A 27326-nucleotide genomic window follows, 5' to 3' on the forward strand; every position below is an offset into this window, starting at 1 on the left:
TGGCAGAAACTTGCGCTGCTCAACGTTCTCGATACCTTGCTCAGGGCTCTGCAGTTACTGCACCATGACACATGGGTCAGAATCAAAATTGGGGACAGATTGTGTCTGTTCCGGCCTATAACCACCACACAAGGCCTCAAGCAAGGTTGCGATATTGCGCCCACTCTATTCAACTTGTTTCTTTCTGATTTGTCTCCGGTCCTTAACTCAGGAAATTCTCACCCACCCAAATTGGATGGCCTTAGCCTCTCAAATCTACTTTATGCAGACAACCTTGTCCCCCTCAGCAAAGCAAAGATTGGTTTGCAATGTCTTTTTGATGCAACCACCACATTCTCCAACAGAAATGGACTGCTGATAAACAAAAAGAAAACCAAGATTCTTGCGGTTCGAGTTTCCAGAACACAAAAGCCAACCTGGTCGCTTGATCAGGAGAAACTAGAAGCAACCTACTGCCACAATTATCTATCCCTTGCAGTGATAATGGCAGATACGTGAGCCAGATGACTGAAATAAAATAGAAAGGCACTGCACTATAATTTGCTCTCAGATCTGCATGCATAAAACTAAAAGGTCCCACACTTGCACCGATCCTCCAGGTAGCTCATGTGAAGGTACTTACAACCCTAACATAGGCTCTGAAAGGGCGGGAGAGTGTGACGCTCCTAAAGATCTACAGAACAGTATTCCAGCTCCCCTCCTACACATCACTAGCACAAATAAGACTGGAATTCAGAATTTATAGACAGGCGTGGCTCGCAAGGCGGCCTTTGTTAAAAGCTGCCACAAGCTCAGGGCCTCAAAGTACGGTACCCTGGCCCACCATCCATGGATCAGATTGGCCTCAAAGCATAGGTTGGTGGGAAACCACTATCTCACCCAAATCCTCAGCATACTTGGTTGGGTATCCACCTGGGACCTACCTACCAGTCATCAGGAATTTAAAAGGTTGGCAATAGAAGACTGGGCCAGCCTTTCCGCACGAAAACATGGCTGGATGCCACTATGTACTTATAAACAATTGAAACCTCAATGCTACTTAAACAACGTCTACAATGAAATAACACAGGTACAGTTCATGAAGCTGAGAATGGGGGTAATCCCTGTTGCCTGTCAAATCCCAGCTTGGAAAAGGGGTCAGGCAATGTGTCGGCCTGCAATCATCAAAAAAAGGACATAATACATGCTAAAGACATAAGATCCTGCAGAGAAGCAGCCCTTGCATGCTTCGATCCATCAAATATCCTGCTAAATTGTTTCTTGGTCAAATTCATTCATCGTTTCTCTAGGAAGATAGAGGCACTGGATCATGCATGCGAAGGGCTGATAAATAATTATGCCACTACCGGGCCTATGCCTTCGACTACAACCCCCCCACCCCCCCATGACATCCCCCTTCCTCTTGATTATCAGACACGTCCTAGCTTACACTATGGGGTTATGCATATGTGCCTATTTATTCCCATCAAACCTTTACATTAGCCAGCCCCACCCTTCCATTAGAGTATAATGTAAACTCCCCGGCTTTTAACTTTACACATGTATGCACTTTACATTCTAGCACTACCGTGTTAGTAACATGTAAAACCGGCCACCTAATATGTCTAAATGATTTTTAACAACCTATTGTTTTAAGTATGTATTTTAGAAAGAGGCAACTTTATAGAACATATAAACTGGGACTTCATGCCATTTTCTTATGTTGCAAGGATTTTAACTAATCATGCAATAAAGTCTTTTATAGTTGTAAGTTGGTAATTCTTATTTAGTGTGCTGGTAGAAGAAGACACATTCCGCCTTGGGATGCAGTTGTCCATAGAAATAATTGACCAAATGCCCTAATTAGTTAGATACGACTGGACTATCTAAGCCAAATTTGTATCTTGAAAAAAATGCTAACATTGTTTTTCTTTGTATTTGTATTAATGTATATTTATTCAACCCTCTGTTTAATTTTCATAAGATACATAAATTAAATTATCAGTGCAAATACATCTTGCCCAATGCATTTTTAGGAGAATAGCCTTCATCAAGGGCCCCAATGAGCACATCATTTCGCTAAGAAAAAAACTTTTTAATAGTGAAAATTTGATTTTAATTATAAATGCTTTAGCATAATAATCAGTTATGGTATTCACAGAATTGTTATCATTTGGAAAGAATCACAGTGACCTTTCTACATTGCACAACAGGTTATCAGGAAGTTCGATTTGTACCCACTGTGCCCAGGATCTTAAGTACTGCTGCCTTTTGTGATGACTGTTCTTAAGGGTTTTTTTCTTTTTGCATTCACTTCACAACAAAGGGCGGCTGCTTCAGGTTTCTACTTTTTCTCTTCTGCTGGTTTTTGTTAAAATATCCTTCTTTCTGCTTTGTCTACATACTGTGGGGGGTTGGCGACCTCCGATATCTTGTCTTACTATATGGCTTCGCACTTGTTAGTCCTTAACGAATGGTGGTATGGGGATTGGTCGATCCGGCGTACGCTGTCGAACCACGGTGTATGGGGGAACATACTTTGCATACAATTCTTTACTCTGCACAGTTGAGATGCTCCCTGCCATCTGCCACGTGGATTGTTTTCTAGATCTGGAGGCAGGTGCCACTGAGAATGGGTTGGTGGAACAGGTTAACACGGGAGACCCCTCTTTGGCACAATGGGCGCCTACCACAATTGGCGGCTCTGTCTGGATTCCGCGACTGGGACAATATCGGGATCTCCACCCTGGGCGACGTTATGCGGGGACCTGTATTAAAATCCTTTCAGGAAATACAAAAAGACTTCCAGATGCCAAAAACCCAATTCTTTAAATATTTACAGTTCCAACATGCCATTTCCCCTAGCTTGGAAGGGTTGGAGACACTGGCAGAGTTCAGTCTGGTAGAGGCCAAGGTGTATATGGGAGACCTCCAAGATCTCTAAATATACCAGTCCCTAGTCACGCATAGTTCCCCTTTGTTGCTGCATCTAAGGGAGACATGGGAGGGCGATGTTGGTCAGATGGAGGAGGAAGATTGGACAGAGGCTTTGGCCTCTCCACGAGGGATGGCCATTGCAATGAGCCTACGGCTTATCCAGTTCAAATATCCCCATCGGGTATACTTTATCAGGGCTAGGTTGTGGAGGTCGGGCTTGGTGGCTTCCCCTGTGTGTCTCCGATGTGAACATGGGGAGGGTACCCAGCTCCATACTGTCTAGCACTGCTCCTCATTGGCGCGATTCTGGAGGGAATTGATGGCCTGTCTCTCTGAAGTGTTGGGGTGGGACCTCCCCTGTTCACCGAAGCTGGTTCTCCTGAATGTCATGGAGGTGATTGGGGGCAACATCTACAAGCGCCATCTCATGCTTCCCACTGGAAGACACAGGTTTGAAACATCTCAGGGTTTCACTGTGAAAGGTTCAGTCCTAATTGGATGTATACATTTCTTGCTGAGATGCTCACAGTGCTCCAGATCCATGTTGAGAACCGTCTTCAAATCCTAGAAAAGATAATTTCCCTACAGACGAGCAGCCTAGAAGCTCTTGTTGGCTGGAACTCCCTATAAAAGTGACACTGACCACAAAACCTACAAGACACCATGCTATTCCTGAACAGTTTGGCGAGTTTTTTCTCTCAAAATTCTCGATTCCTACCCTTTCTAGATCTTACCAATGGATAATCTGGGGTTTCATGCTGTATAAAAAGTATATTAAATGGCATCACTCCAGTAGCCCAAACATCTGTGAATTTTCTTTTTTGTTTGTTTGTTTTTAGGTTTCTGCTACAAACAGCTTTAGCTGCCTGTAGGCAGACCGATTGTTTCCAATACATAAAATATACTTGAACAGGGCTTTGAGTCAGCCCCTTGCTTGAATGATTTTGCGCTCTATCTCAGCTCTCTGCTGTTGATTTGATTCCTCCTTAGTCTTGTGTTTGTACCGCCCAGGAGCATATTTGTCTCACAGTGTTCAGATTGTATGAGTTGTATCATTTCACTGCTTACATTCAGGGAACTACCTTTTAGGTCTCTGGTTAACATTGCAGTTGTCAAATACCTATTGGTCACAATAGTGTTTTAGTTCACCCCTTTCAACTATTGGCTTTCTTTAGACAGACAGCTTCTCTCATCCAGTCAATTGGGACTTTGACAATCATGAATGCCCCCAGCTCAGTGGAGCATTTATCTCTCACCTAATACTATTGGCTGTTTGTCCCTTTCTGCCTCCATTTAAGTCCTTGCATTGAGCTGCATTAGGGACAACTTAACAACTGGAGCCCTCTCTTTCTGACTCCCACCCACATGTCTCTCTTTGATGTGATAATGCTGCTTGTTTTACAATATTAAACCCACACTCATTGGCTCTGCCATAATTTTTTTCGTTTAGCACTTAATGATATGTTTTCTTGTTTCCTCCCCTGTGTGCTGCTTCCCCAACCCCTGCTCTCCTATTGCTCTCTGCCATTAGCACCTCACTTTCTTCCTCTCCCTGTCCTGCTTATGTTTGTTTTTTATTTCTTTTTCTTCCCCTCAAACAACTACAAATTACTTTTGCCTGTTCAGCTTACAAGCCAACTGCCATCTATGGGAATAGCACCTGTTAACTATCGTTTTTAGGTCTCGGCTCTAGACAGCGTGCATGTGCTGTCTCAAACCAAGACTGCTGTAGGTACATCTGGGCTTGCAATATATGCTTGCCGTTTGTTGGTACCACCTTCGCTCCATTTTTTGCCCTCCCCATTCATGAAGGGCATGCATACGTCATGCCTTTTCCAGTGTTTAGCCCTCCCCGAGCTCTCCGCCCAACTACCTTTCAGCTTGGGCTGCTAGCATTGTAGGGCACAATTCCAGCTGTCCCCCATATCCCGCCCTGGGAAAGAAAAAACTCTCCGCAATATTGTCGCTTGTGCAAAGCTGGCAAGGAAGATATCCACGTAATCTGTATCTGCTCCAAACGAAAGGACCTGAGGTATGATTTATTGCGTCCATCGTTCAAACTATATAGTGTCCGAACATGTAGGCAGGCGGTCAAACTGTGCTTCAACCCCAGCAAAACAAAATTACATTGTCGGATTACAACATTTTTTTAACTAGTGGCGAAAAGACAGAAGAGCACGTTCCCCGCGGATTAATAAAAAAGCCAGATTGAAAATCATTGACACGGTGCTCTGCAACCACGAACCTTTAAATATAATGATGGCCATAAATTGACATTAAGTGCATTTTTTTAAAGAAGTTTTAGAAAGTTGTATAAAACGAATTTTAGCAATGTTAAATTCAGTTTTGTAAAGGTTTTAATTAACCATGCACACATAAAATCATTACCTTACCTTACCTTACCTTACCTTTCAGCTTGGGCAGCTAGCATTGTAGGGCACTGTTCCGGACTCCTTTTTTTTTTTTTTAACTTAAAGGCGCTTTTCACAAGCGCTTCCCTCCGAGGTCAGTAAGACTCGCTCTGTTGCTTTTTGCTCCCAGACCGCAATGCTGCCCCTCGCCCTCACATTGCCTAGATGCTTGTAACGAAGCTCGTCGCGTTTATTGAAGCTTTTTAAGTCACTGTTGATTAGTACCGGCTGCTCTAAAAAGCAGGTGCTGAAACCGGTCCCAATCGGGCTCTCCATTGTTGCCCTCCCCTCAGGGTGAAAAAAATATTTCTTAATCTACAGCAATGCCACCCTTCACAGAGACTAGTTATAGTTCCTTAACAGTCTCATCATTCCAGAAGTAAATTTTTTTAGTGCTCAGTCTCATAATTCCAGAACTTTATTTTTTCAGTTTTATATAGGGCGAAGTTGACCCGAAGGTATCCGAGCTCTTTCTGTGAGCACCAGTTATATACACAAGAACATGTTCCATTTTGGAATCACAGAATGTTCAGCCGACCCGAGGCTCGACCTTGGATCCTAAGCTCCAAGGCTGGCAGCTCTATCCCTTATGCAGACCATCTCTCCCACAACACCTCCGACATTTTCAATATTATATAAATGAAGCCATAGTTGTTTCTTATTTTTCTTATGCAACTAACAACCATTGATAAAGCCAATAGTCCTGACTTTTTGTAGGTGAAATGTTACTTATTGCATGTCTGGGTGCAATCCACATTATTGGGAGAGATGCCCTGCTTATCAAAAAGGGACAAGGTCACAGTGAATTTCATTATTTCCTCGAGAGTGGTTTGAGAAAGGAAACATTAAATCTGTATAAGAAAACATTTCTCAAAACTACTAAGGAGGAAGACCTGCCCTCTGTTTGCCATGGGTGCAGAAGACAGGGTTGATAAATACATTTTCCTCATCTTATAGATGGGTAAAATACCTCTCTAGGGAAGTAAAGTCCCGGGATGTCCAAATATCCATCAGGGGCACCCTGAAACAAAAAGACATTAAAAGAATGAATGTTGTAAGTAAAAATAAGGGTACTTGGAAGTTTGGTCCTCACACAGTGATTTACTGGGGACCATTTATTTTGCTGTTACTAAATATAGTTATGAAGAATAAATAGGAGTAATTTTAATATAAATCAACATTGCTAGCACGTAGAAGAGACATAAACACTGCCCCTGGATATGGAGATCTGTCAAATTTGAAAAAGTGAATGACAATGCGCAAATACTGTTTTTATTTCGTTTTTAGATAAATCAATGCTTTTAATATAATTGTTTGTCCTGAAGTAGGTGGAGAAAAACCAATAAACCACCAAAACGCCACTTTGACAACTTTTTAAATGTTTTTAAACAGATGTTTTAACATTTCCGTCTGTATTTATCCATATTTATTTTTTGGACATTTTACCTGTTTTTATCCATATTTATTTTGTGTTTTGTGTATAAATGAAGTTCTACAACTGTACATTTCAATATTTATTTAACTGATAGACACACACTCATACTTTGATATCTGTCGTGATTTAGCTATTTAAGCTGCCAAACATTACGTAACAATACATCCACTAAATATTACCATAATACCACAAACGCATGTTGACATATGCCATTATTTAAAGAAACATCATCCAGTTTTTTAAATTCCCATGCTGTCCATCTGCTCAGCTGTTCATGAAAGACAGCATGGAGAGTCACTTAGAAGAAACAAAATTTTCCGTATTTATCCACTTTAAAAAATAAATGCAGACAGAAAACACATTGTTTTCTGTCTGTATTTATCTGTAAAAATCCGTAAAAAATGGAAAACAGAGAGCCTTAATTATGATTAAATTGAAGTGCTTGTGGTAAAATAACTATATTTAATCTATTCAAATTCATGAGTATAAAGATCACAGGAGAAATTGTAAATTAAATGTGAAAATCTTTCATAATATAATGTTCAGGTGTCCAGTGAAAATACATATATGTTAATTGGTTATAAGGATTTACTTACCCAGCAGAGGCCATACAGTTTGTACAATATAAGTGTGAGTATTTGGGTGCAATGACAGAAGCAGCAAAATTCCTGATGGGTACCATACTATGCTAAGGTCAGATTTCTAGTTTTTAGGTCTCGCGCCTGCGATGCATATGGCGAAGCCATATGCCATCGCGCAGGCGTGATACTATTGTTGCCTGGTCTGCTTCCCAGGAGACAGGAGACTGTCACGCGCACGCTCAGAAAAGCGATTGGAGCCGGCCGCGCGCGTTCCCAATCTCCTGTCTCTCTGGGAAGCACACAAGCAAGCCCAGCAAGCCCCGCCAAGGCATCACGAGCACGTCCCACGTGGGCGCCTACCACGAGGACAACGGCAGCAGCAGGGCAGCCCCGCGCAGCCCGCAAACTGCAAGCGGAAGCCGGGGCAATTATTTGAGGCGTTTCTGGCGAGAATGTGGAAGAAGGGCCTGCATCATCTATGTTACAAGGTACAAAATAGCGTCCTTGCAAAACCGCGTTTCCTCCACACCTGCTGCGTGCGTGAGGGGTCGTTCAGACGTTCAATGTGGCCCTGGCTGTTGCGGCATGTTGGCGCACATACTGCCATACTGTGAATGCTTTGCTGGGTGTGGCTTACACTCCGAACCGACACTTCCGTCTCTGGGGACCTGGTGACTCTTTACTATGCTGTGTTAGTACGGTTTAGTTTTTTGTTTAACAGCGTGCTCTGTATTGCCCCAGAGCGCCCCAGAGACGGATAATCTAGCTGTGGTGGGCTAATGACGGTATTTCCGGGTTGAAAGGCGGTTCATTGTTTGCTTTCATGGTGGAAACTAACAATCCTAGTTTTTTTTTTTACTTGTTCTCGCTGTTAGACCCCCCCCTTCTAAAATGATTGACGTTTTCACGTTTTGTAGAAGCTGGTCAGTACAGTCTCCTCCGCATGCGGCTTCCACCTCCGCAGGCTCGACTCTCCTTCATGTTGGGCTGGTCTCTTTGATGTGCTTTTGTGGGCCGCTGATTGCTGGGTCAGGTGACAGGTGATGGCTCTCGAAGGCATTAATCTGCATCAACCAGGCTTGTGATGCGTGTAGAGTTAAACCCTCGGCATGTAGAAGTAGCTCATTCACAGCTTTGGAATCTTAATGGGAGTTTACTGGACCTAGCGTGGGGTTTTTAGGGGAATGTCTACTGACCCGTTGCAACCTAATTGCCACGCTGTGTGGAGATTCAGTTGCAGTGACCGCAAACCTCTACATTTAATTAACTCTGGATTTGTGGTCTCTGCCCCTCCCATGGGTTGTGGGCACCTTCATTACTGGGCTAAGTCTTCTGTACAAGCCGCCATTGCTAGTAAGTGTCCCTTTAAGGAACATCATTGTTTGAGGGGAAGAGGGTCTAGAAAGGTCTCTGGTACCTTCTAGGCCAGCAGGAGAAAGTTTTTTTTTTTCTTAAATGTTTTTTATAGCCTTCATTTTTTTAATATTCAGTGGATATACAATTATGAGCATGTGGTCAGATGGGATCCGGAGATGCCGTATATCTAAGAGCTTGACCATGATCATATCCATGGAATCTGGCCTCCCTCTCGGTCCTACTGTTGCTCTCATCCGATGCATGTTGATCACTCCTATTTGCTTAAGAATTTAGGAATTCTGTCTAACTCCCATGTCCCAAGATCGTAAGTTCTCATCACACCTACTGGCCTTCATATGGGCCTCCTCAGCAAGCATCCACTTGCGCACATCCCCCAACCGTTCGATTATGGTGGGGGAGGTCGCCTCCCCATCAATATTTTGGTGATACTGCGTCTTGCTAAAACCAGAAGTACTACGGAGTTTGTGTTCGATCTTGCGTGTTTTTTTTTTTTTAAGGGTTTGTGACTTGCTCCAATAGGCAGTGTAGTGGGGATAGCTCTACCTGGAGATTTTGGTACCACACTTCACCCTATCAGCCACCTGGGCCCATAATTCTTGAATCCAGGGCACCCCAATGCTAGATGCATAAAACCCACCCTGTCTGCCACATCTAGGATCAGTATCTAATCTGTCTTGTCAATACAGCGCAGTCTCGCTGGGTGTTAGAAGTTTGATTTTGGGCAGGCTGGAGCATGTGTCAAAGCCAGGCAGAAGCCACCACTCTAGTCAGGATAAGGGAGTTACACTCTTAAAATAACCCCTTCTCACCCCCTTGGCAGCTTGGCACTTGCAACAGTAATAGTGTAAGCACTACAAAAGGACACCACACCAGTTTAGAAAAATATCCAATATTTTTATATACTCATTATTAACTCACAAAATATATCCTTTTTTTCTTTCCCATTTTATTTTAAGTTCTTCTCTCTTTGCCTTTGTACCTCTCATTTTCTTCTTGCCTTACACCACATCCTTTTCTTGTCTTTTTTTCTCTTGCCTTCTTTCCTCTCTCAATTCTGATTTCCTTATTTGTCTCTTTATGCCGTTCTCTGTCATTCTTTTTTCTTCTCCTTTCATTCATTCATTTCACTGTTTCGTTTTTTCTTCCTTTAATTTTCTTCTAATGTATCTTTTTCCTTCACTGCCTTTCTTTTGCTCCTTTCTATATCTATTTATCCTCATTTATTTCTTCTATTTTCATATCCTATCTTTCTCTGCCTTATTTTTCTTTCTTTCTCTTACATGTTTTTCTGCACTCTGTCATCCTTCCCTCTCTGTCTCTTTCTCTCCTCTTCTAATTTTTCTCTCACATTCTCCATTTCTATTTATTTCTCATTATTTCTCACTTTTGCTGTCTTAGAGCAAAGGGGCAAAAACTAATCCTCAGGGACCACAAATGTACACTTTTTGCAGGACAGCTCATGTGTCATCAATGCTGTGTGCTGCTTGTAGCAGGAATAGGGTACTCTAGGGGCAGTACCCTACGCCCTCTATCTATCCATCGCCCGCCCTCTATCTATCCATCGCCCTCCCTCTATCCATCGCCCTCCCTCTATCTATCCATCGCCCTCCCTCTATCTATCCATCGCCCTCCCTCTATCTATCCATCGCCCTCCCTCTAGCTATCCATCGCCCTCCCTCTAGCTATCCATCGCCCTCCCTCTATCTATCCATCGCCCTCCTTCTATCTATCCATCGCCCTCCCTCTATCTATCCATTGCCCTCCCTCTATCGCCCTCCCTCTATCTATCCATCGCCCTCCCTCTATCTATCGCCCTCCCTCTATCGCCCTCAATCTATCGCAGCACCACCACAGAATCACTAAGCACCACCACAGAATCACTCAGCACCACCACAGAATCACTCAGCACCACCACAGAATCACTCAGCACCACCACAGAATCGCTCAGCACCACCACAGAATCGCTCAGCACCACCACAGAATCACTCAGCACCACCACAGAATTACTCAGCACCACCACAGAATCACTCAGCACCACCACAGAATCACTCAGCACCACCACAGAATCACTCAGCACCACCACAGAATCACTCAGCACCACCACAGAATCACTCAGCACCACCACAGAATCACTCAGCACCACCACAGAATCACTCCGGGGCACCACAACATCACTATGCGCTACCACAGCATCACAATGCCACAGCATCACTCGTCGCCACCACAACATCAATCTGTGCAACCATTCAACAACAACTAGTTCAAATATGTTCTCTCAATATTTCAAGCTTTATTACAAATGTCACAAAAGATGTTAATATTTCACTTCTGTTCTTGGACTTTCATCACAATAAAATACAATGAACATAATCTTCACAAAAGTTATTTACAAAAGTTTAACCTATTGCCATTATAAATCACAATAACTTTCATTTAAGTATTAATTATTAAAAAAATGAAGACATTGTTATTTGTAATATCAATACATTTAAGTCACGTAAATACAACACATATTGCATTACAAATGCTATAGGTGTCACATTTGCGAAAGTTAAAACTATTGGCATTGTGAATAACAAAGCTATTAATTTAGCTATTTTCAAAACCAACACATAAATAAAATATTAGTCATTTACAATACCAATAGCTCAAACTTTCCTGATGCGAGACCTGTTGCATTGCAAATGCTTGTTGTTTTCAGCCATGCCCTTAATTACATTGGCTACGCCCCTTTGAGAGACCCCACTCCACTATTACCCCCAGTTTTTTCATCCCACTTAAAGCCCTGGCTTCTCCTAAACTTACATCAATAGCTCCCCACCACAGCCCTGCTGTTCATAGATCTGTTTCTGAACCCAAACACCTTATTGCATATTTGGTGTTCACTTCCTTGCTAAAAAGCAGACAATGTTGCTCATTTATAAGTAGATTAACAAAGGGTGGTGCTTAATCTCACCACATTTAGTAGCAATCTTGGGCTCCTGCAAGTAACAGTAAACCTGAGCCTCAAACCAGGGTCATTTTAACATATGCTCTTAAGCTCTTGTTAATATCACCTGAGCTTCTTTCTACATTCCACATGTACAGCACTTGTGAGGTCTGTGGTTATGTGTGTGTACCACCCTGTAATGCATGTCGTTTCTGTGTTTTGGGAGTTTCTTCTGCTTCTTCATATCTGCATGACTTGTCTGATTTATTTGGTTGTCCCTTCTTCGCTGTATTGCTGCCTAATGTTTCACATTGTCTCTTCTTCTTTCTATTCTTTCAGTTTTTAAGTGTGTTTATGTCACCCACTCAGTATTTTTCCACCTGGCGCCTATATATCGCTCTGGCTGTTTACGGTACATTTGACCCTTTCGTAGCCGTTACTGGAGTGTCTTGCTTTCCTGCTTAAAAAACTTTCTCTGCCTTTTCCATCTGTACCCACAATAATGCTTGTTTTCAACTGGTTACACAAGTGCCATTGTGATAAAACGCGTGCCTTGCTTTGCCTTTGCTCAGTTTCAAAGAACGTCAGCATATGCACTCTAGATAACATAAATAAATGCATCTAATAAATGTCATATCACATACCTCTGCATGTAATGATGACATCTCTAGGTTTTTGGATTTGGGTGTCTGAGTCTGTTCTACAGAAAACAATGTGTGCACATTTATAAATTATAAATATGCGCACATTTTGTTCTGTACAATAGAATAATAGAATCATAATGCACTCTGCCTGTATTATATGCTGTGAACAGTAGGATACTCCTACCATCTTTTGATCGTCTCATACATTGTATTGCTATGTAAAATTTATTTTAAATAGCAAATATTCATTATGTTATCCAGCATGATTTCGATAAAGCAACTCGAAGATGCAATCATGCAGCTTCGAGGGCTGCTGTGTATAGAATAAAAACGTAGTTTTCAGATAATCTGAATCCGAGGCTGAGCAATTTATAATTATTAATGTTAGAAACCTAGTAAGAAAAGTGTATTTTTATGTCCAATTTGATTTCTGCAGTAATTTTAATTGTTTTACGCGCCATTCGCTCCCACAGTGGAAGCGCTGTTTATAACTGTTATCAACCTCTTAAAGATTAAACGCAGAGTGAGGTTCATAACTTTTAGATTACCAATAAATGCGATGGAAGGCTCAACCCAGTAGGCTTTCCTACCTTCTCCCATCCACCTTGCCCTCAGATGACTATTCATAACCAGCATTGACAGAGCCACTAGGCCTGGTATTACTATGCTAGGACAGATGTAGAACCCTGGCCTCTATATAACGCCCATTCCCTGTCACTTGTTTCACTGTGGGTTCGTTGTTGCTATGTTAACTGTATTCAGCTGAGAAGCAACATGGTGACCTTCACATACAGAAACACTGCCTGTGAGACCAATGTGGCCAGGCAACAAGGAAGAGAAGCCGTCACTGCTCCTTTGGGAAGCAGCCAGTGAGGAAGGTTCAAAAGAGTCGAGTGCAGACAATACAGGCAAGCGTTACTTCATGATGATGCATCTTATTAATGGTGGACTGTCACATCCTTCCATTGCTCTCAGTCAACCCATCCTTCAACGTCAAGATGTGTGTGCTGACTCTGTTGGAGGCTGCTCCTTGCAGTAGTGCGTACTCTACAACCTTTCTATGTTATTTGTTTTCTGTGTGTTTTTCTCCTTTAGTTCTCCCTTGGTTTTAATGTTTTTCACATTTACTACTAATTCTTATTTTGTACTCCTTTTAATTATCTTCCATCGTGCCTTTTTTCAATATGTTGCTTTCTTTTTCTGCAAGTCCGGTGTTTAATTTAGTGCACTCGCCAATGCCAACACACTAGTCAATGGTCAATAAACAATGACAAAGCCAATAGCTTTCGCATTACCGAGACCTATTGGCTTTGCCAATGCTTGTTTACATTCTCCTGCCTTAGCCAAGGAATATTTCAATGGTATAGGAAAAACACAAGAATCTCACTAAAACCTAAAATAAATAGCTGAAGTTAGTTTTTTCTTTTCATTATGCAGCTTAAAGATCTACCTGGCCATAATACAAATACACAGTACATGTACTTGTTCAAATGAGCCGAATTAAGATTTTTTACGTGTTTATTTTATTATTAAAATGCGCTTTTTGGGAGTTTGAAACACTAAGCATAGAACTCTAATTTCATTTATGCAAGTAGATTTTTAGCTGGAGGGTTAATTTGTATTGAAGGCTGCCAAATGGCATGGTGACTGTGGGACAATGGCCAAAACACAAAATAAAGTTCAGTCTTTGTCCTTTTTTTTATCTCTGTCACTACCTCTTTTAGCCGGTGAATAGAGGTTTCCCATTCCCACTCTGAGTCGAGTTCTTCTCTGATGGATGTCTCTTTAGAGTTGAGTATAATTACCTCTGTGTCATTAGTAGAATTGAAAATTGTTCGTCACGAACACTAGAACATTTTCGATTAAAGAGGAAACCTAAATACTCCTCTCTGAAAAGATGTCCATTACAGAAACGTGTATGATGTATTAATAAGCCTCGTCTTTCCCTTAATGTTTGAGCTTGTTCTAATTAATATTTCAAATAAACTATTTCCTTAAATCTACAACTGTGTCTTGTTTCAGTGATTGTGTTGGAATTGCCAATTTGCACTTCTCATTCCGTAATCACTCTTTTTTTTACTCAATCGCAACGTCTTCAGCAGTTGTTTCAAACTAATGGCACACACACATAAATTACTCATGCAGCACTTGCAGGCACCCATGTGCACACACAAGCAAGCACACATGCATGTGTTGCCTTTGTGGTGGAGGTATGCATACTGGCCCTGTCCCTCTGGACCAATTGTTTTGTGTGTGTATGTGTGAGAGTGACTGTTACCTGTGTGTGTATATATTCATTGTCCATGCAGATCTACTTGTTGTGTTGTCAGTCTGTTCATGCACGGTAGGAAAGCTTGCCCTCATGGTTTTGCCAGTGCTCGTTAATTTTTCTGGTACCATTCCAAGATGGGTGTCCGTCTTCTCAGAATGGTAAATTTAAAGTAATATACATGTACATAAGTGGTGATGCATGTACGTACATTAGTCCTTGCTCCTGGCCCTTCCATTTTGATATTTTTTCACACTGGTTTTTAGCATCCACAACCAAGCATATATATTCTTTTTTTGCAAATGGTGTTGAGTAAACGGTAATGTTGGCTAATGCCTTTTAATTGCAAGACCTACTAGCTTTGTCAATATTTGATTTAAGCACCGTGGTTGAAGCATCAGGCAATGCTTACCCTCTAGAGATTTCCATTAACTCTTCTCTAACACTTTTTCAGTATGACCCATAAAAGGTAATATAAGTTTTTGTTTAACACTCATGATAATGACTTTGCAAATTTTCAAAGAGAATCCAGTACTGGCCTGTCCAGTAGTGGCTGCGCGATGTAGATCTACAGCATCATAGGCTCAACCTCTACAGCTCCACCAGCGAAAGCAGAAGAACGAATCTTTTGGGGAAGGAAGTCTACCACCCTAAGACCATTTTAAGAGCTTTGTTAGTTTTCTGACTGCTCCCCATGGTATTTCATGGCAAAATAAATGTAATCAACTATCTAGCTTAAGAAAAGAAGGAAATTCCAAGACATTTTGAAGAAAGGTGTGATAATTGTAGTTGGCAAAATATGTGCTGCAGAGGATGTCCTTAATACTTTTACAGTATATTTATTACTGTACAGACTGTTTATATGCAGGGGCTGATGAGTGATTGTCATCTGCCACTAACCACATATCACGGTGTTGGAAAGGACCGAGCAGTGGGTAAATAGTGAGGGACGAAGTATGCTGCTTAATTTGGATTAGTAGAGCAAGGAAACATGAGTTTGTGATCTACAATAACAAAATAACTTGTTTTGTGGGGTTTTTGTTTTATATGTAAGAGTAATTCCTTCTTCTCAACAAATCTTATAATTATTCTAGGTTCCAGTGCTGGTGCCGGCAGTGGGGAGTTTCACGTATATCGACATCTCCGCAGGAGAGAGTATCAGAGACAAGAGTTTATGGATACCATGTCTGAACATGTAAGTGTATGTTGTATTTACAGGATGAATACCTATGCAGGTCATTTTACTACATTTATTGCATTCAAAAGGCTCACATTAAAGTGCTGTCTCTCAGATCTTCTCAACAAAGACGTACAAAGGAGACAATGTTGGTTGGGGACTAATACTAAGCAACATAGACTTAAAAAAATAACATATTTTAGAATGTTCATTGGGGTGCAGATGTGAGGTGAGCATCTCACTGAACAGTATGATATGACTTCAATTTGAACAGTTTACAACTTTTCTAGTGTTGTCAAATATTTTGAAGCTGATCAGAGCGAATTAGTAAAATAGGACTCTCCTGCTAATGGAAGTGTGCTCCCTCTGTGAAGGTTTGTGATGGATAATTGCAGTCATGTGACTTGTCTGGTTCTGCACAACTTCTCAAATAAGGAAAGTAGAAAGAGTTCCTAGGGGTTATTTCTGAAAGCAGTAGGTAACAATATTTTAATCCTTTCGAGAATTGCTGTCATGCTGCTTGTCTCGTATTTGAAGGAATATTTCAATGTTTAGAAATTGCAGAAATTAGAGGGTAAACAAAACATGGGGAGTAATTCCAAATATGCTCATTTTCACTTTCCTCTAAATGATTACCTTCTAAGAGAGAGAACACAACTGCTATGAAACCCAAAGTCTGCAAGTGACGTAAAGAAACGATGTACCTTTTAGTTGCCACATTTTCCTAAAGTGTGCTAGCATACAGCTAATCCCAACCTTCCTTTCTGTAATATTCTATTTTGTGAGACCCACTGGATAAAACCTGTAGTTATTTAGCCCAGAAAATGACTACAATATTTCATATCCAGTTTTGTATGGATGGAGTCTGTGTTTTTGTTAGTTGTCAAAAAAGGGAGGCTTAGGAGGGACCTTGGAGCCTTATTGGCCACGCTGAAGGTCGATGATATGTAGCAAGAACAGACCCTACTTTATTACCAAGCTCCTCTGATTATGTTTATAGTTCAATCACAATGCTTAACTTTAAGCGTGAGACAGGATCAGTGATTAAAATAAAATGTTCCATACAGTAAAATTAAACTGATGCAACAATAGAAATAAACCATTGTATTGGTTGTAGTCCCTCAAGTACTACCAGGGCCAGCTGGGCTTTGAAGAGAGTCAGATGATGTTATGTTAAGTGTATTTGTGGAGTGGAAGTTCACCCGAGAGGGTATCCTGGCGGTTATGGAGGAGCAGTCTGGGCAGAGCCTAGGCCTGTCCTTGTTGAAGAGCCACGTCTTCAACTTTTTGCAGTATTCAAGCCCTGAGGAAGCAGCTCTGATGTGCAGGGAAGGTCATTTCAGGCTTTTAGAGTGAGGTAAGAGAAGGTGCGACTTCCGGTTCTGGTTCTGCGTATGTTGGGTATGTGTGGAAGCAGGAGTCTGGCTGAGCGGAGGTGTCTGGTTTGTGGAAGCTGATGTAGTTGCCCATGTTGTGTAAGGCTTTGCAAGTGTGTGTGAGAAGTTTGAAGAGTGCTCATTAGTGAAAGGGGAGCTGGTGGAGCACTTTAATGTGCGGGGGGATTGGCGGTGAGCCTGGTTACTGAGTTCTGTCTAGTCTGGAGTTGGTTGGTCAATTGAGTGTTGATTCTGACATAGAGAGTGTTTTCCGTAATCCAGTTTTTTGGTGTTGAGTACTTGCGTGATTGTTCTGAGGGTGATGGTGTGGTTATATTGGAAATCTTCTTCTTTAGCATCTTTAGTTTGGGGAAGCAAGAGGCAGAGACTTTGTTCATTTGGCCGGTCATGATGAGCTGGTTTTCAGTGACTATACCAATGCTCTTGGCTTGAGAGAGGGTGGAGGTAGGGGGCTGGGGGATTGGGTCTGAGTTCTGCCTGTCCTGAAGTGGAGTCCCATAGTGAGGTGTCTGCCCAAGATTGGTGTTTAGTTTGAGGAAGTTGATTTTCCTCAATCCTGCAGCTTTGTCCATGCAGTTAGAGAAGTTGCTTTGTGTGTTTGGCTTTTTGTTGGCGAGTGAGAGTATGAGCCAGGTGTTGTCGGCGTATGATAAGACCCTGATTCCACGGCCGTGGATAATGCTGACCGGAGGAGTTGTGAAGGTCTTATGCAGAGTAGGGTTAAGCGATGATCCTTGCAGGACTCCGCAGATGAGGTGAGGGCATCCAAGCTGAGAGTAGCCAGGCTGACAGTGTGACCTATCAGGAAGTGGCATATCCAGCAAAGTTCGAGTCCTTTGATGCCTACTTTATTGGATCGTTGGATGAGGATGGGGGTGGGATTTGGTGTTGAAAGCCACAGATAGGTCTGGAAGGATGAGGGCTTTGGTGTCTCCTCTGTCCATTACCATTCAGATGTCCTTTGTGGAGGCGATTAGGGACATTTCTTTAAAGGGATAGGGCCTGAATCCAGATTGAATGGTGTTGATGAGATTGGTTTAGTTGAAGTAGGTGGATAAGTGATTACTGATCATCTTCTCCAGGACTTTCGTGGAGAAGAGTAGCAGGGAGATTAGTCTGTAATTGGCTAGGGTTATTGGGTCTGCTGAGGGTTTCTTCTTTTTTTTTTTGTACATCTTTTATTAACAAAATTATCAAAGAAAAGACATCGGGTGAGTTAACAGTTGTCAGTCAGTCATTAAAACTTTATTTGAGTTATTACAACCATAAAAGTATACACTATACATTTATAAAACTTTATAAAAACACGAAATTAAAAATTTATAAAATTGCGATTCAGTCTTTTCCCGGAGGATAACCCCGACAACATGTTTCTAACAGTATCCTCCTGAGATGTTAAAAGCACATGAGAAAACATATCTGACTAGGCCTTCCAAACACAATACATACATTAAAGTACAATCTCGATAACATACGCCTATACCTCTATATTCTGGAGAAACACCCTAACTCGAATCTTGTATTTCCCCAAAGCGCAGGCTATATCCAGGTTTCCCATCCCCACCAGGAGCTCTGCAGCTTGCTTCCTATTCGTGATCCTGTAATTTTTGAATAACGGGCCTAAGATCTCCTTACGTATATCAAGGGTCCTCCTACAGTCTAATAAAACATGTGTAATGTCACAAGTAGAACCTTACGTACATGTGCAATTGCCATTACTATTCATCATGAGGTTTTTAACCCTGGTATTTACATAACAGGGGTTTATACCCATTTTCAGTTTTAAAACCTCTCTTCTTAGTTGCTGATTCGGCAACCTATCCAAGTACGGGTAGGGATGATCTTCTGAAATCCATACTTGGATCATATGGGACACTGATATATTTTGCCGAAGGTACTCGTGATCACATGTACGGGACACATCCGCTCCCAGTGACCGTAGTTCTTTTTTGCCTATATTGGTATGTCCTAACTGGGCATCTAGTTCTATTCCTAACTTCCCATAAGCTTCCTTTAATGAGAGTCTGGCTTCTTTAGCCCAAGATAACTCACTGGAGGCAATTTCCTCTCCACACCACTGTGATATTTTTCTGGGCGCCTCCCCTGTCTCCAGACGCTGCCAAAACCGTGCCATCATGGTTGTAATTGCCCAAGAAGTGACTCCCATCTCCAATCTTGCTGCCTGTACCATAGCTGATTTAGGTAACAAGAATAAGCTTTTCAGGATCATACCCTCCTCTTTATCCCAACCTTTTTTCCCACTGAGGAGGAGAACCTCTGATCCATATAGGAATTGCGCGGGGACCATTGCCAGGTAGGCCTTAATAACCGGCCCGTCTGACAGGTCTCCGTAAAAGCTATTAAACCTTTTTAAGCCCTTTATAGAAGCTGTTGCCCTAATTTTTAAAGCCTCCAGTTGGGTGGTCCAATTCAGGTTACTCATGAACCATACTCCCAAATATCTATATTCTGATACCCTCTCAAGAAGTTCCGTACCCAAATACCAAGGGAACCGGGTCTTACTTTTGCCGAAACATAGGATTTTGGTATTTTCCATATTTACTACCAATTTATTATTTAGGCAGTATTTATGGAACATATCTAGTTTCCTCTGCAGGCCTATCTCCGTCTGGTCCATGATCACCAGATCGTCTGCATAAAGCAGACAGGATATATGGTTACCCCCTAACTTTGGGCTCGCCTCTCTAACCTCTTTTAGATTCTGAGGTAGGTCCGCTATAAACAGAGAAAAAAGCAACGGGGCTAATACGCACCCCTGCCTTAGGCCATTTCCAATCTGGATCCTACCAGATAATCCACCCTCCTCATCCAGGACTACCTGGGCCCAGTTGTCTGTATGCAAGGCCTGGATAAGGGCTAACAGGTCTGCATGTAATTTATAGCCTTTCAAGGTAGACCATAGTTGCTCCCTGTTTACAAGATCAAATGCCGCGCGGAAGTCCACAAAGCAACAAAACAGGTTACCCCTTTGCTCTATAGACTTCCGCGCTACCGCCCAGAGGGCAAAGCAATGATCCACAGTTGAATGACCTTCTTTAAAAAAACCCTGCTCAGGAGGTACTATACCATTATCTTCAGCCCCATCTTTTAGCAACCCCAAAATAATTTTAGAGAAAAGTTTTTCCCCAATGTCCAAGAGATTTATCAGGCGATAGTTTTTGGGGGAATTTACATCACCTTTTTTGGGGGAATTTACATCACCTTTTTTGTGTATGGGTCTAATGATGGCCCCTTTCCAGCTATCTGGTAATGTTCCTGTTTTTAGTATACTTAAGAACGTCTTTGCAAACAAATCCGCCCACCAATCTATATTTGTTTTTATAATAATGGCGGGTAGATTGTCTGGGCCAGCAGCTCGTGTTAAGTTTAAGGTGGCTATCACGATTTTAATGTGACCTTGGGAGAACTGCTCCATTACATCTTCCCTCACTCCTGGCCAACTAGATGGTAGTATTGCCTCCCTCCTTGGCCAATTGCCGTAGATCTCCTCAAGGTAAATTACCCACTTATCCTCTGGAACAGAACATTGCATGGACCCTGCTGTTTTCCCTGTACATTACTGTATCAATTTCCAGAAGCCTTTGACATTTTTTTCTTCAATTGCCACTAATAGGCTCTTCCAGCAATTTTCTTTAAAAGATATTTTTTTGTCTCTAATTGACGCCTTATATTTTATCCTTTGTTTCTTAAGGGTTTGATTTTCTAATTCATTGTAACTACGCCTGAGGCTTCTTTCACTCTTTCTAATAGCGGCCTTTGCTTTGCGGCAATCTGCATCAAACCATGGGTTTTTAGTAGCATGTAATGGGAGTTTCGTTGTCAAACTGTGCTTCCCCCGTTTAATGTTTATTCTGAGGCATTCTACAAGTTGTCTTATCATATCCTCATACCAGGGTAACTCTTCCCCCTTTACTAGGTTTTCTAAATCAGCTACTATCTGAAAGTCCTTCAGTTTGTTTAGATGTTCTTCACTTATCCGAGTTGTAAGTTGCTTCGGATATTCAACCTCAACGTTCAACACCTTCTGTCTCGGCGGAGCCTTATTTACCAACATTTCTAACAATAATGGGAAATGATCGCTGCCCTCTACTTGAAGAATTTCGAAGTGTTGAATTGAGTGGAAGCACCAGGCCTGGATAAAAACATAGTCAATCGGGCACAATTGCTGTCCTATTTTAAATGTCCGCTTAGCGGGCCGATCTCCTTCTTTCCTACCATTCACACAAACCAGACCCATAGCCCCCAGCAGCCATCCAAGCTCCACATCCTGATTTGAGAGCACGGTGCTGATGAACATTGCAGGCTCTATGTTATACGCTTTTAGTATATCACTATTCCAGGCATCCGTTTTTAGGGGATTCAATCTATGATTAAAATCCCCCAAAATTAAAATCACATCTCCTGGGTAGAGTTCTTGTAAGTTCTCTAAATCCTTTTTTAAACGATCCAACTCTGCTTTATACTCATGTTTTTCACCTTTCTGTATGTACACGTTGATGATACAAAAACCTTCACCCCTTGTGTTGTTATTTAGGATCGACACTCTGCTCCCTAGTGCCCAGATACATGTTAAGTCGAGATGGAGGATGTCTCTCACTATCCTTGTGGAGACCAGCGTCATCTGACCACCTGACGCCCTACCCATTTTATTCTTTCTTGCAGGTTTTATGTGACTGGTAAAACCTTCCGTAACGGGCGATTCGTCGCACAGCCATGTCTCCTGTAGGCATGAGATATCGGTCTTTCCGAGGAGATTTCTGAAAATCTCTTGAGGCCATATTGTTTTGTAGCCATTAATATTCCAAGACAAGATACGCAGGCTGTGCGACGACCCGATTTCCTAATCGATGTTACTTAAATTCCCCTCCTCCTCCTGGTCTAAGTAAGCCAGCTCTCTATACCTGTTCCCATCCAAGACATCTTCCTCCCCCCACCCCAGCTTTTTAGGAAGAATTGTAATTGCCAGTCCTTCCTTGTTACTTCATCCAGATGAGATCATTTTTATTTGCCGTTCTCCCAGCCCTGCATGGTTTCTAAGAAATTTGTGCCCTTGATTAGCCATTTTCAGGTCCTCTCTCTTTACTAATCTAATTCCTTCTCTTAACATCTCGGCTTCCGCTTTTTCCAATGCGACTTTTATCAAAGTTGAGTGGAGGAGGACCTTTGTTATTTCCTCACCTTTAGCATTAACCAAAAACCCCACTTCTTTTAAATCCTCAGTACTGACGTATTTTAAGCTGGGGCATTTAGCAAACGAGAATAGTAACCGCGAGCGGTTTAGGGGTTTTAATTTCTTTCCCCTTTTCCCCCCATTTCCCTGACCCATTGGTTCTAGGTATAGCCAGGTGTCCACAATCCTGGGTGCCTGTAAAGACTTATGACTTTCCTCTAGGCTTTTATTCCTTCTCTTCGAGTTACTTTCTACTCTATCACCCTTCATCCAATTATTCACCGGGGATAAGTTACTGGGCCCTGCCTCGGTGGACGTTTCTATTTCCCGTATAGGTTCTAAACCCTCTTTCCTCCCCCTTAGCATCCTCTTAGCGACCCATGCGTTCTTGGCCACACATTTACCTTGGACCCAACATGATTTTTCCTGGGGACCAGGGGTGCTTGCCCCAGTGTCTACTGGGGTTACATTATCCAATTCTACTCTCCCTGCCTTATCCCTGGGCCTTAGGTCATAGGGTGCCTGTTTCCTGTTCACCTGTTCTGCAACCAGTCTGACCCGTTGGACCTTTTTCCCTATTCTCCTCTTCAGGCAACGCCTACTTTTACCATATCTCCTTTTGATCATGGGACAGCGGGAAATATATACATTGGGCTCCTCCTCATTTGGTGTATTTGTCCTTGTGGTTTCTCCCACCTCATTAGCTTCGTTCTCTATGGAACTTACAAGGGAAGGCATTTGGACTTTAATCTGCATCAATTCCCCAATTATGTTATTAAACTGCTTACTAGGGGTTTTTAGAATTTCGTTATTTACCACTGAAACCACTAGGATTCCTTGTAAAGTTTTCTGGAGCATCAACATAACCTCAAGCATTGATGAGCTCGAGGTACCCGTCACCTCTAAACTATTCACGGGTAGGCCTGATATCACAGTATAGGCCATATTTACGTTTTCCAGACTGTCTTTTTCATTAAGACCAAATTCTTCTTCGGCAGCTTCTCTCTCCGGGTGTAAATCACTCTGATTTTCTTTTTCTTTTTCTTTTTCTTTTTCTTTCTCTTCCTCCCCCTCTCCCTCTGAGTCTTGGCTTAATACTGATTGAAACAGCCGTGGGGAGGAAGACAGCCGAGGTACTATCGGGATGTTAGCAGTGTCAAAATTTGTCTGGTTCAGGGAATCGGCGTCTGATATCACGTTCTCAGTCAATTTTGGGGACTCCACCGCTTTTAATTCCCTTTCTGGTGTCTCCTTTTCTTTAAAATGCTTACCAAAGAAGTCTTTAATAGATTTTGAGACTATGGAGCCACCCTTTCCATCTGCAGACTTAGCGGACATCGGCCCCTTTTGTTTAATTGTACTTGAGGATGCTGTTGACACCAGTACCGATGTTATATTTCTGGTAGGTGTCGTTTTCGCATTTTCCAAGTCTGTGGGAAGATCTATTATGTCCTCTACTCCTTCGCTTGTATTTCCTGGGAGTTTTGAGTTCTTAGATGCTTTCAGATGTTTATTCTTTCCTAATGCCATGTCTTTAAGCTCTCCCTCTCTGCTTACTTGCTTCCAAGGGAGCAGGGACTTTCCAGGCTGTTTTCCTTCGCTTTTCCTATGCTTTCTAGGTGTACTACAGCCACCTCTGGAATAACCTCTTGCTAAAGACCCTCAACTATAAATGTTTCCCTTTTTTTCCCCACTTACCTCTGTCCTGTGGGCCCGCTTTCTGCCACTCTCTGTGCCTCCACCACCTTTTCTTCCTTTCCTCAGTCTTTTCAGGTCCATGAGCATCCAGTCCTGCTCGGCTCCCGTGTATTTGCAGGTTATGGGTCCAGGGGGCACTGGTCAATAATACAATGTAATTCATACAGAATTATAAAGCCAATATGTGAATTATGGATCACAGGGATTCTGGCGCTTCCACCTCTGCTCGTCTCGCCGGAGGCACACAAATCTCTCCTCGATAACTATTCCAGGCTCCCCATACCTTTCCCCATTTCTCGGGACAACCCCTGGCCACATACACTGACTTCTCCCTGAACATACACCAATCCAAGTCTTCCACCCATTTGGCAACCAGGGGTGGCTGGCTGGCTCCCCACAATTGCACAATATTTCTCTTCGCTACTATCCACGCCAGTGTCACCCATTGCTTCCTATACGTGTTCAAGTCTGTGGGTTCCCACACATTCAGTATACACCTCCGGGCCTCCGGTTGTATCTCCACCCCCAAGTCTACTCGCATCTTCTTCCAATATTCCTGTACTTCCACGCAGTGCCACAAAATATGCATGAAGGTGCCTAGCTCTACACATCCCCTGCGGCACTCCCCACTCTCCATTCGACCCATTCGTACCAGACGAGGCCCTGTAATCTACGACCTATGCAAGATCTTTAGCTGCACCAGTCTAAGTCTCATCTGGATCGCTGCTGAGGGTTTCTTGATGACATGTTTCCAGGCATCCAGGTAGATAGCTGTGGTGATGGAAGCACTCGGACGGAGACGATGGGGTTCAAGTCCTTTGATAAAAACGTGGTGAAAACAAGGGGCCGAGGGAGCTCCAGAATGGATGGACTGCATGGTGGATGTGGTGTCTTCTGTGGTGATGATGGGCCAGGCAGTCAGTGAGGATCCATGGGTGTTGGTTGACACAAACAGGAGGGCAGTGAGGACTGAAATCCAGCTGGAATTAAAAGCCATCATAGATGCTGGTGATCTTGTTCCTGAAGAAAAGGGATAGCTTGGCGCACAGATCCTGAGAGGGGGTGCTGCTTGTGGAACTTGGTGCTGGGGAAGTGAAATCTTTCACGATTGCAACGATTTCTTTTACACTGTTGGTGCTGTCTTCAGTGTGGTCTGTGAGCATGGATCTGCTGGTGGAGCGCCTGATGGCGGATTTGTAGGTGCTCCTGTCACTGTTCTCCTGGCTAAGTCTCCTTGTATGCTCAAGTTGCTTGCAGTGGTACTTGGTCATCCCGAGCACTTCCATGTACTGGCATGAGTTCTGGTTCTCGAAGTTATGTTGGGTTTGAGATGAGGCCAAAGCATCTGTGCAGGCAGTGAAGTTGGGGACTGAGTCAGGATGGCTGTTATTGTATCAAGTTTAGTGTTCGAGGAAGACCAGGAATCTTTTAAGACCTTGTTCCGGTATGAACGTGATGATTCTGAGGCAGTGTTTCTGTGGTGGTGCGGGATGGGAAAGCTGAAGCTGAGGAGGGTGTAGTCGGACCAGTTGATCGGTGTGTTGTCTACAGTGATGTCGCTGAAGTTGGTGAATATGGGCTGATGCTGGTATCAAGCAGCATGTGTGGGCCCTTCCACATGTTGGGAGAGGCTGAGGTTGACAGGTCCTCGAGGAAAGAGTTCTTATTTGGATTGGTGTGGTCTTTCAAGTGGAAGGAAGTTTAGGCCGCTGAAAAGGATGAAGGTGCTGAAGTTGAAGAAATAATATGCAGTGTGTTTGTATTGTGCCTTGATTTTAATACAATAATATTATTGCTTAAGCGTTAGAACCAAAAACAAAAATGCTAGCTTGTGTAGTTAAAACATTTGAAACCAAACTAACCAAGGTTACTGTCACCGTCTTGCGATGTGATCGATGATCAATATGGCTTTGATTGTTGGCCTGGCTTAAACAAGATAGTCAAAAGGAACAAATCATTCTTTTTTTACTGGAACAGCACTCTTCGTTGTTCATGTGGATGAGCTTCACAAAATGAAAGCAAAAGCTGTACGTTTTTTAAATCTGTGGGCTTGGAGAAAAAAGAACTACCACAGCCAATAACCTCTTTGCCTTGCCCATGGTGGTGGGCATTGTCGTTTTCCTACAAAATGTAGTTGTCGTCTCAGGAGTATAAATGGATGGTAAAAATGCTTCTTAAAGTTGCTAGGCATGAAACCATGAATATTTACTTAAAGGACATTGCCTGAGCTCTGATTTGATGTTTTGGTTGTTCTCCCATGTGTGCACAAAATATGTCATGGTCCACCTAGCAGGTCCTGCTTATCTAGCTTGAGGTCCTGCAACCTACATTGAAACTCTGCACTTACACCATCTAGTAAATTTCAATGGAGAGTCACAGTTCTGTCAGATATGCAAGATTTGTTTATGCGCTGTTTTAGTGAAAACTGCTTTTTGATTGTGTGTATGTGAATATTGCTTCAGTGCTAGCGTATTATTTTGCTTTTCTTTTAAATGGACGGGGCTGTTTGAGTTTGAGAAGACCGAATGTAATGATTACATAAATTGCTAAACATAGATTTTGAAACACAATTTTGCTTTGCCAAAAGGGAGAGTATGTTGTTGCAACTGTAGTACGAAAAGCAGTGAGCGTATTTGAATTTGGCAACATTTAACATGTAGAAATATGTTTTGACAGCAAAAAATGAATGAAGAATTTGAAAGAAAATTGGAGAAAAACAAAATAATTGCGGAGGAACGGACGGCCAAACGCAGGCTGAAGCGGTAAATCAACATTTATTACCCCATTTGAGGTTGTCACTGATTCTCCAAGTTTGTCCCTAAAAACAAGAAGTGAAGCGGTTCCAAGTTGAGAAATAAACTGGCCTACAAGGAAATCAGGAAGTTTCCAACTAGTTCACACCGTGCAAGGGTTGGTCGTAGCATGGATATCACACCTATTCCCATGGCCCTGTACCATATTGCGGAAAACCTACTAGTCATATTTGTTACGTGATTCGAGGTCAGAGCTTGTCCTACTCCTCGAGTCCATGAACAGTAAAGCAGCCTCTGAATCTACAAAAAAGTCTACCTCACTATAAATTATATATGTATTTTGTTCATGTTGCTTGGTGCAGCATGGCATAATGCTGATTCCCCAGTCTCAGGGCAGCCTTTATGGTAGGAAGTCGTTTTCAAGCCTTTGGCCCTGCCAGTGTAAAGCCTCTAAAAACTCATGACACTTTCAGGTTGGTGTCAGTCCCTTTAGTAGACCATTTCCATGATAGGTCTCAGGTATGCTCCATGAGAGGACATTAATGCAA

The 27326-nt window shown here is 42.4% G+C and overlaps 1 protein-coding gene across 3 annotated transcripts in view; it reads left to right on the top strand.

Annotated features, from left to right (window-relative positions):
- PRKRIP1 (PRKR interacting protein 1) overlaps positions 1-27326 on the top strand; it is a 99598-nt gene that overhangs the window by 55563 nt on the left and 16709 nt on the right. For all 3 annotated transcript variants that reach the window (XM_078679662.1, XM_078679665.1, XM_078679663.1), the window contains exons 5-6: positions 15657-15757; positions 26702-26787. In XM_078679662.1, the coding sequence (XP_078535788.1) occupies positions 15657-15757; positions 26702-26787 (187 nt within the window). The remainder of the gene's footprint in view (positions 1-15656; positions 15758-26701; positions 26788-27326) is intronic.

The sequence above is a fragment of the Lissotriton helveticus genome, chromosome 3_1 (assembly GCF_964261635.1).
Source record: "Lissotriton helveticus chromosome 3_1, aLisHel1.1, whole genome shotgun sequence".
Classification (NCBI taxonomy): Eukaryota; Metazoa; Chordata; class Amphibia; order Caudata; family Salamandridae; genus Lissotriton; species Lissotriton helveticus.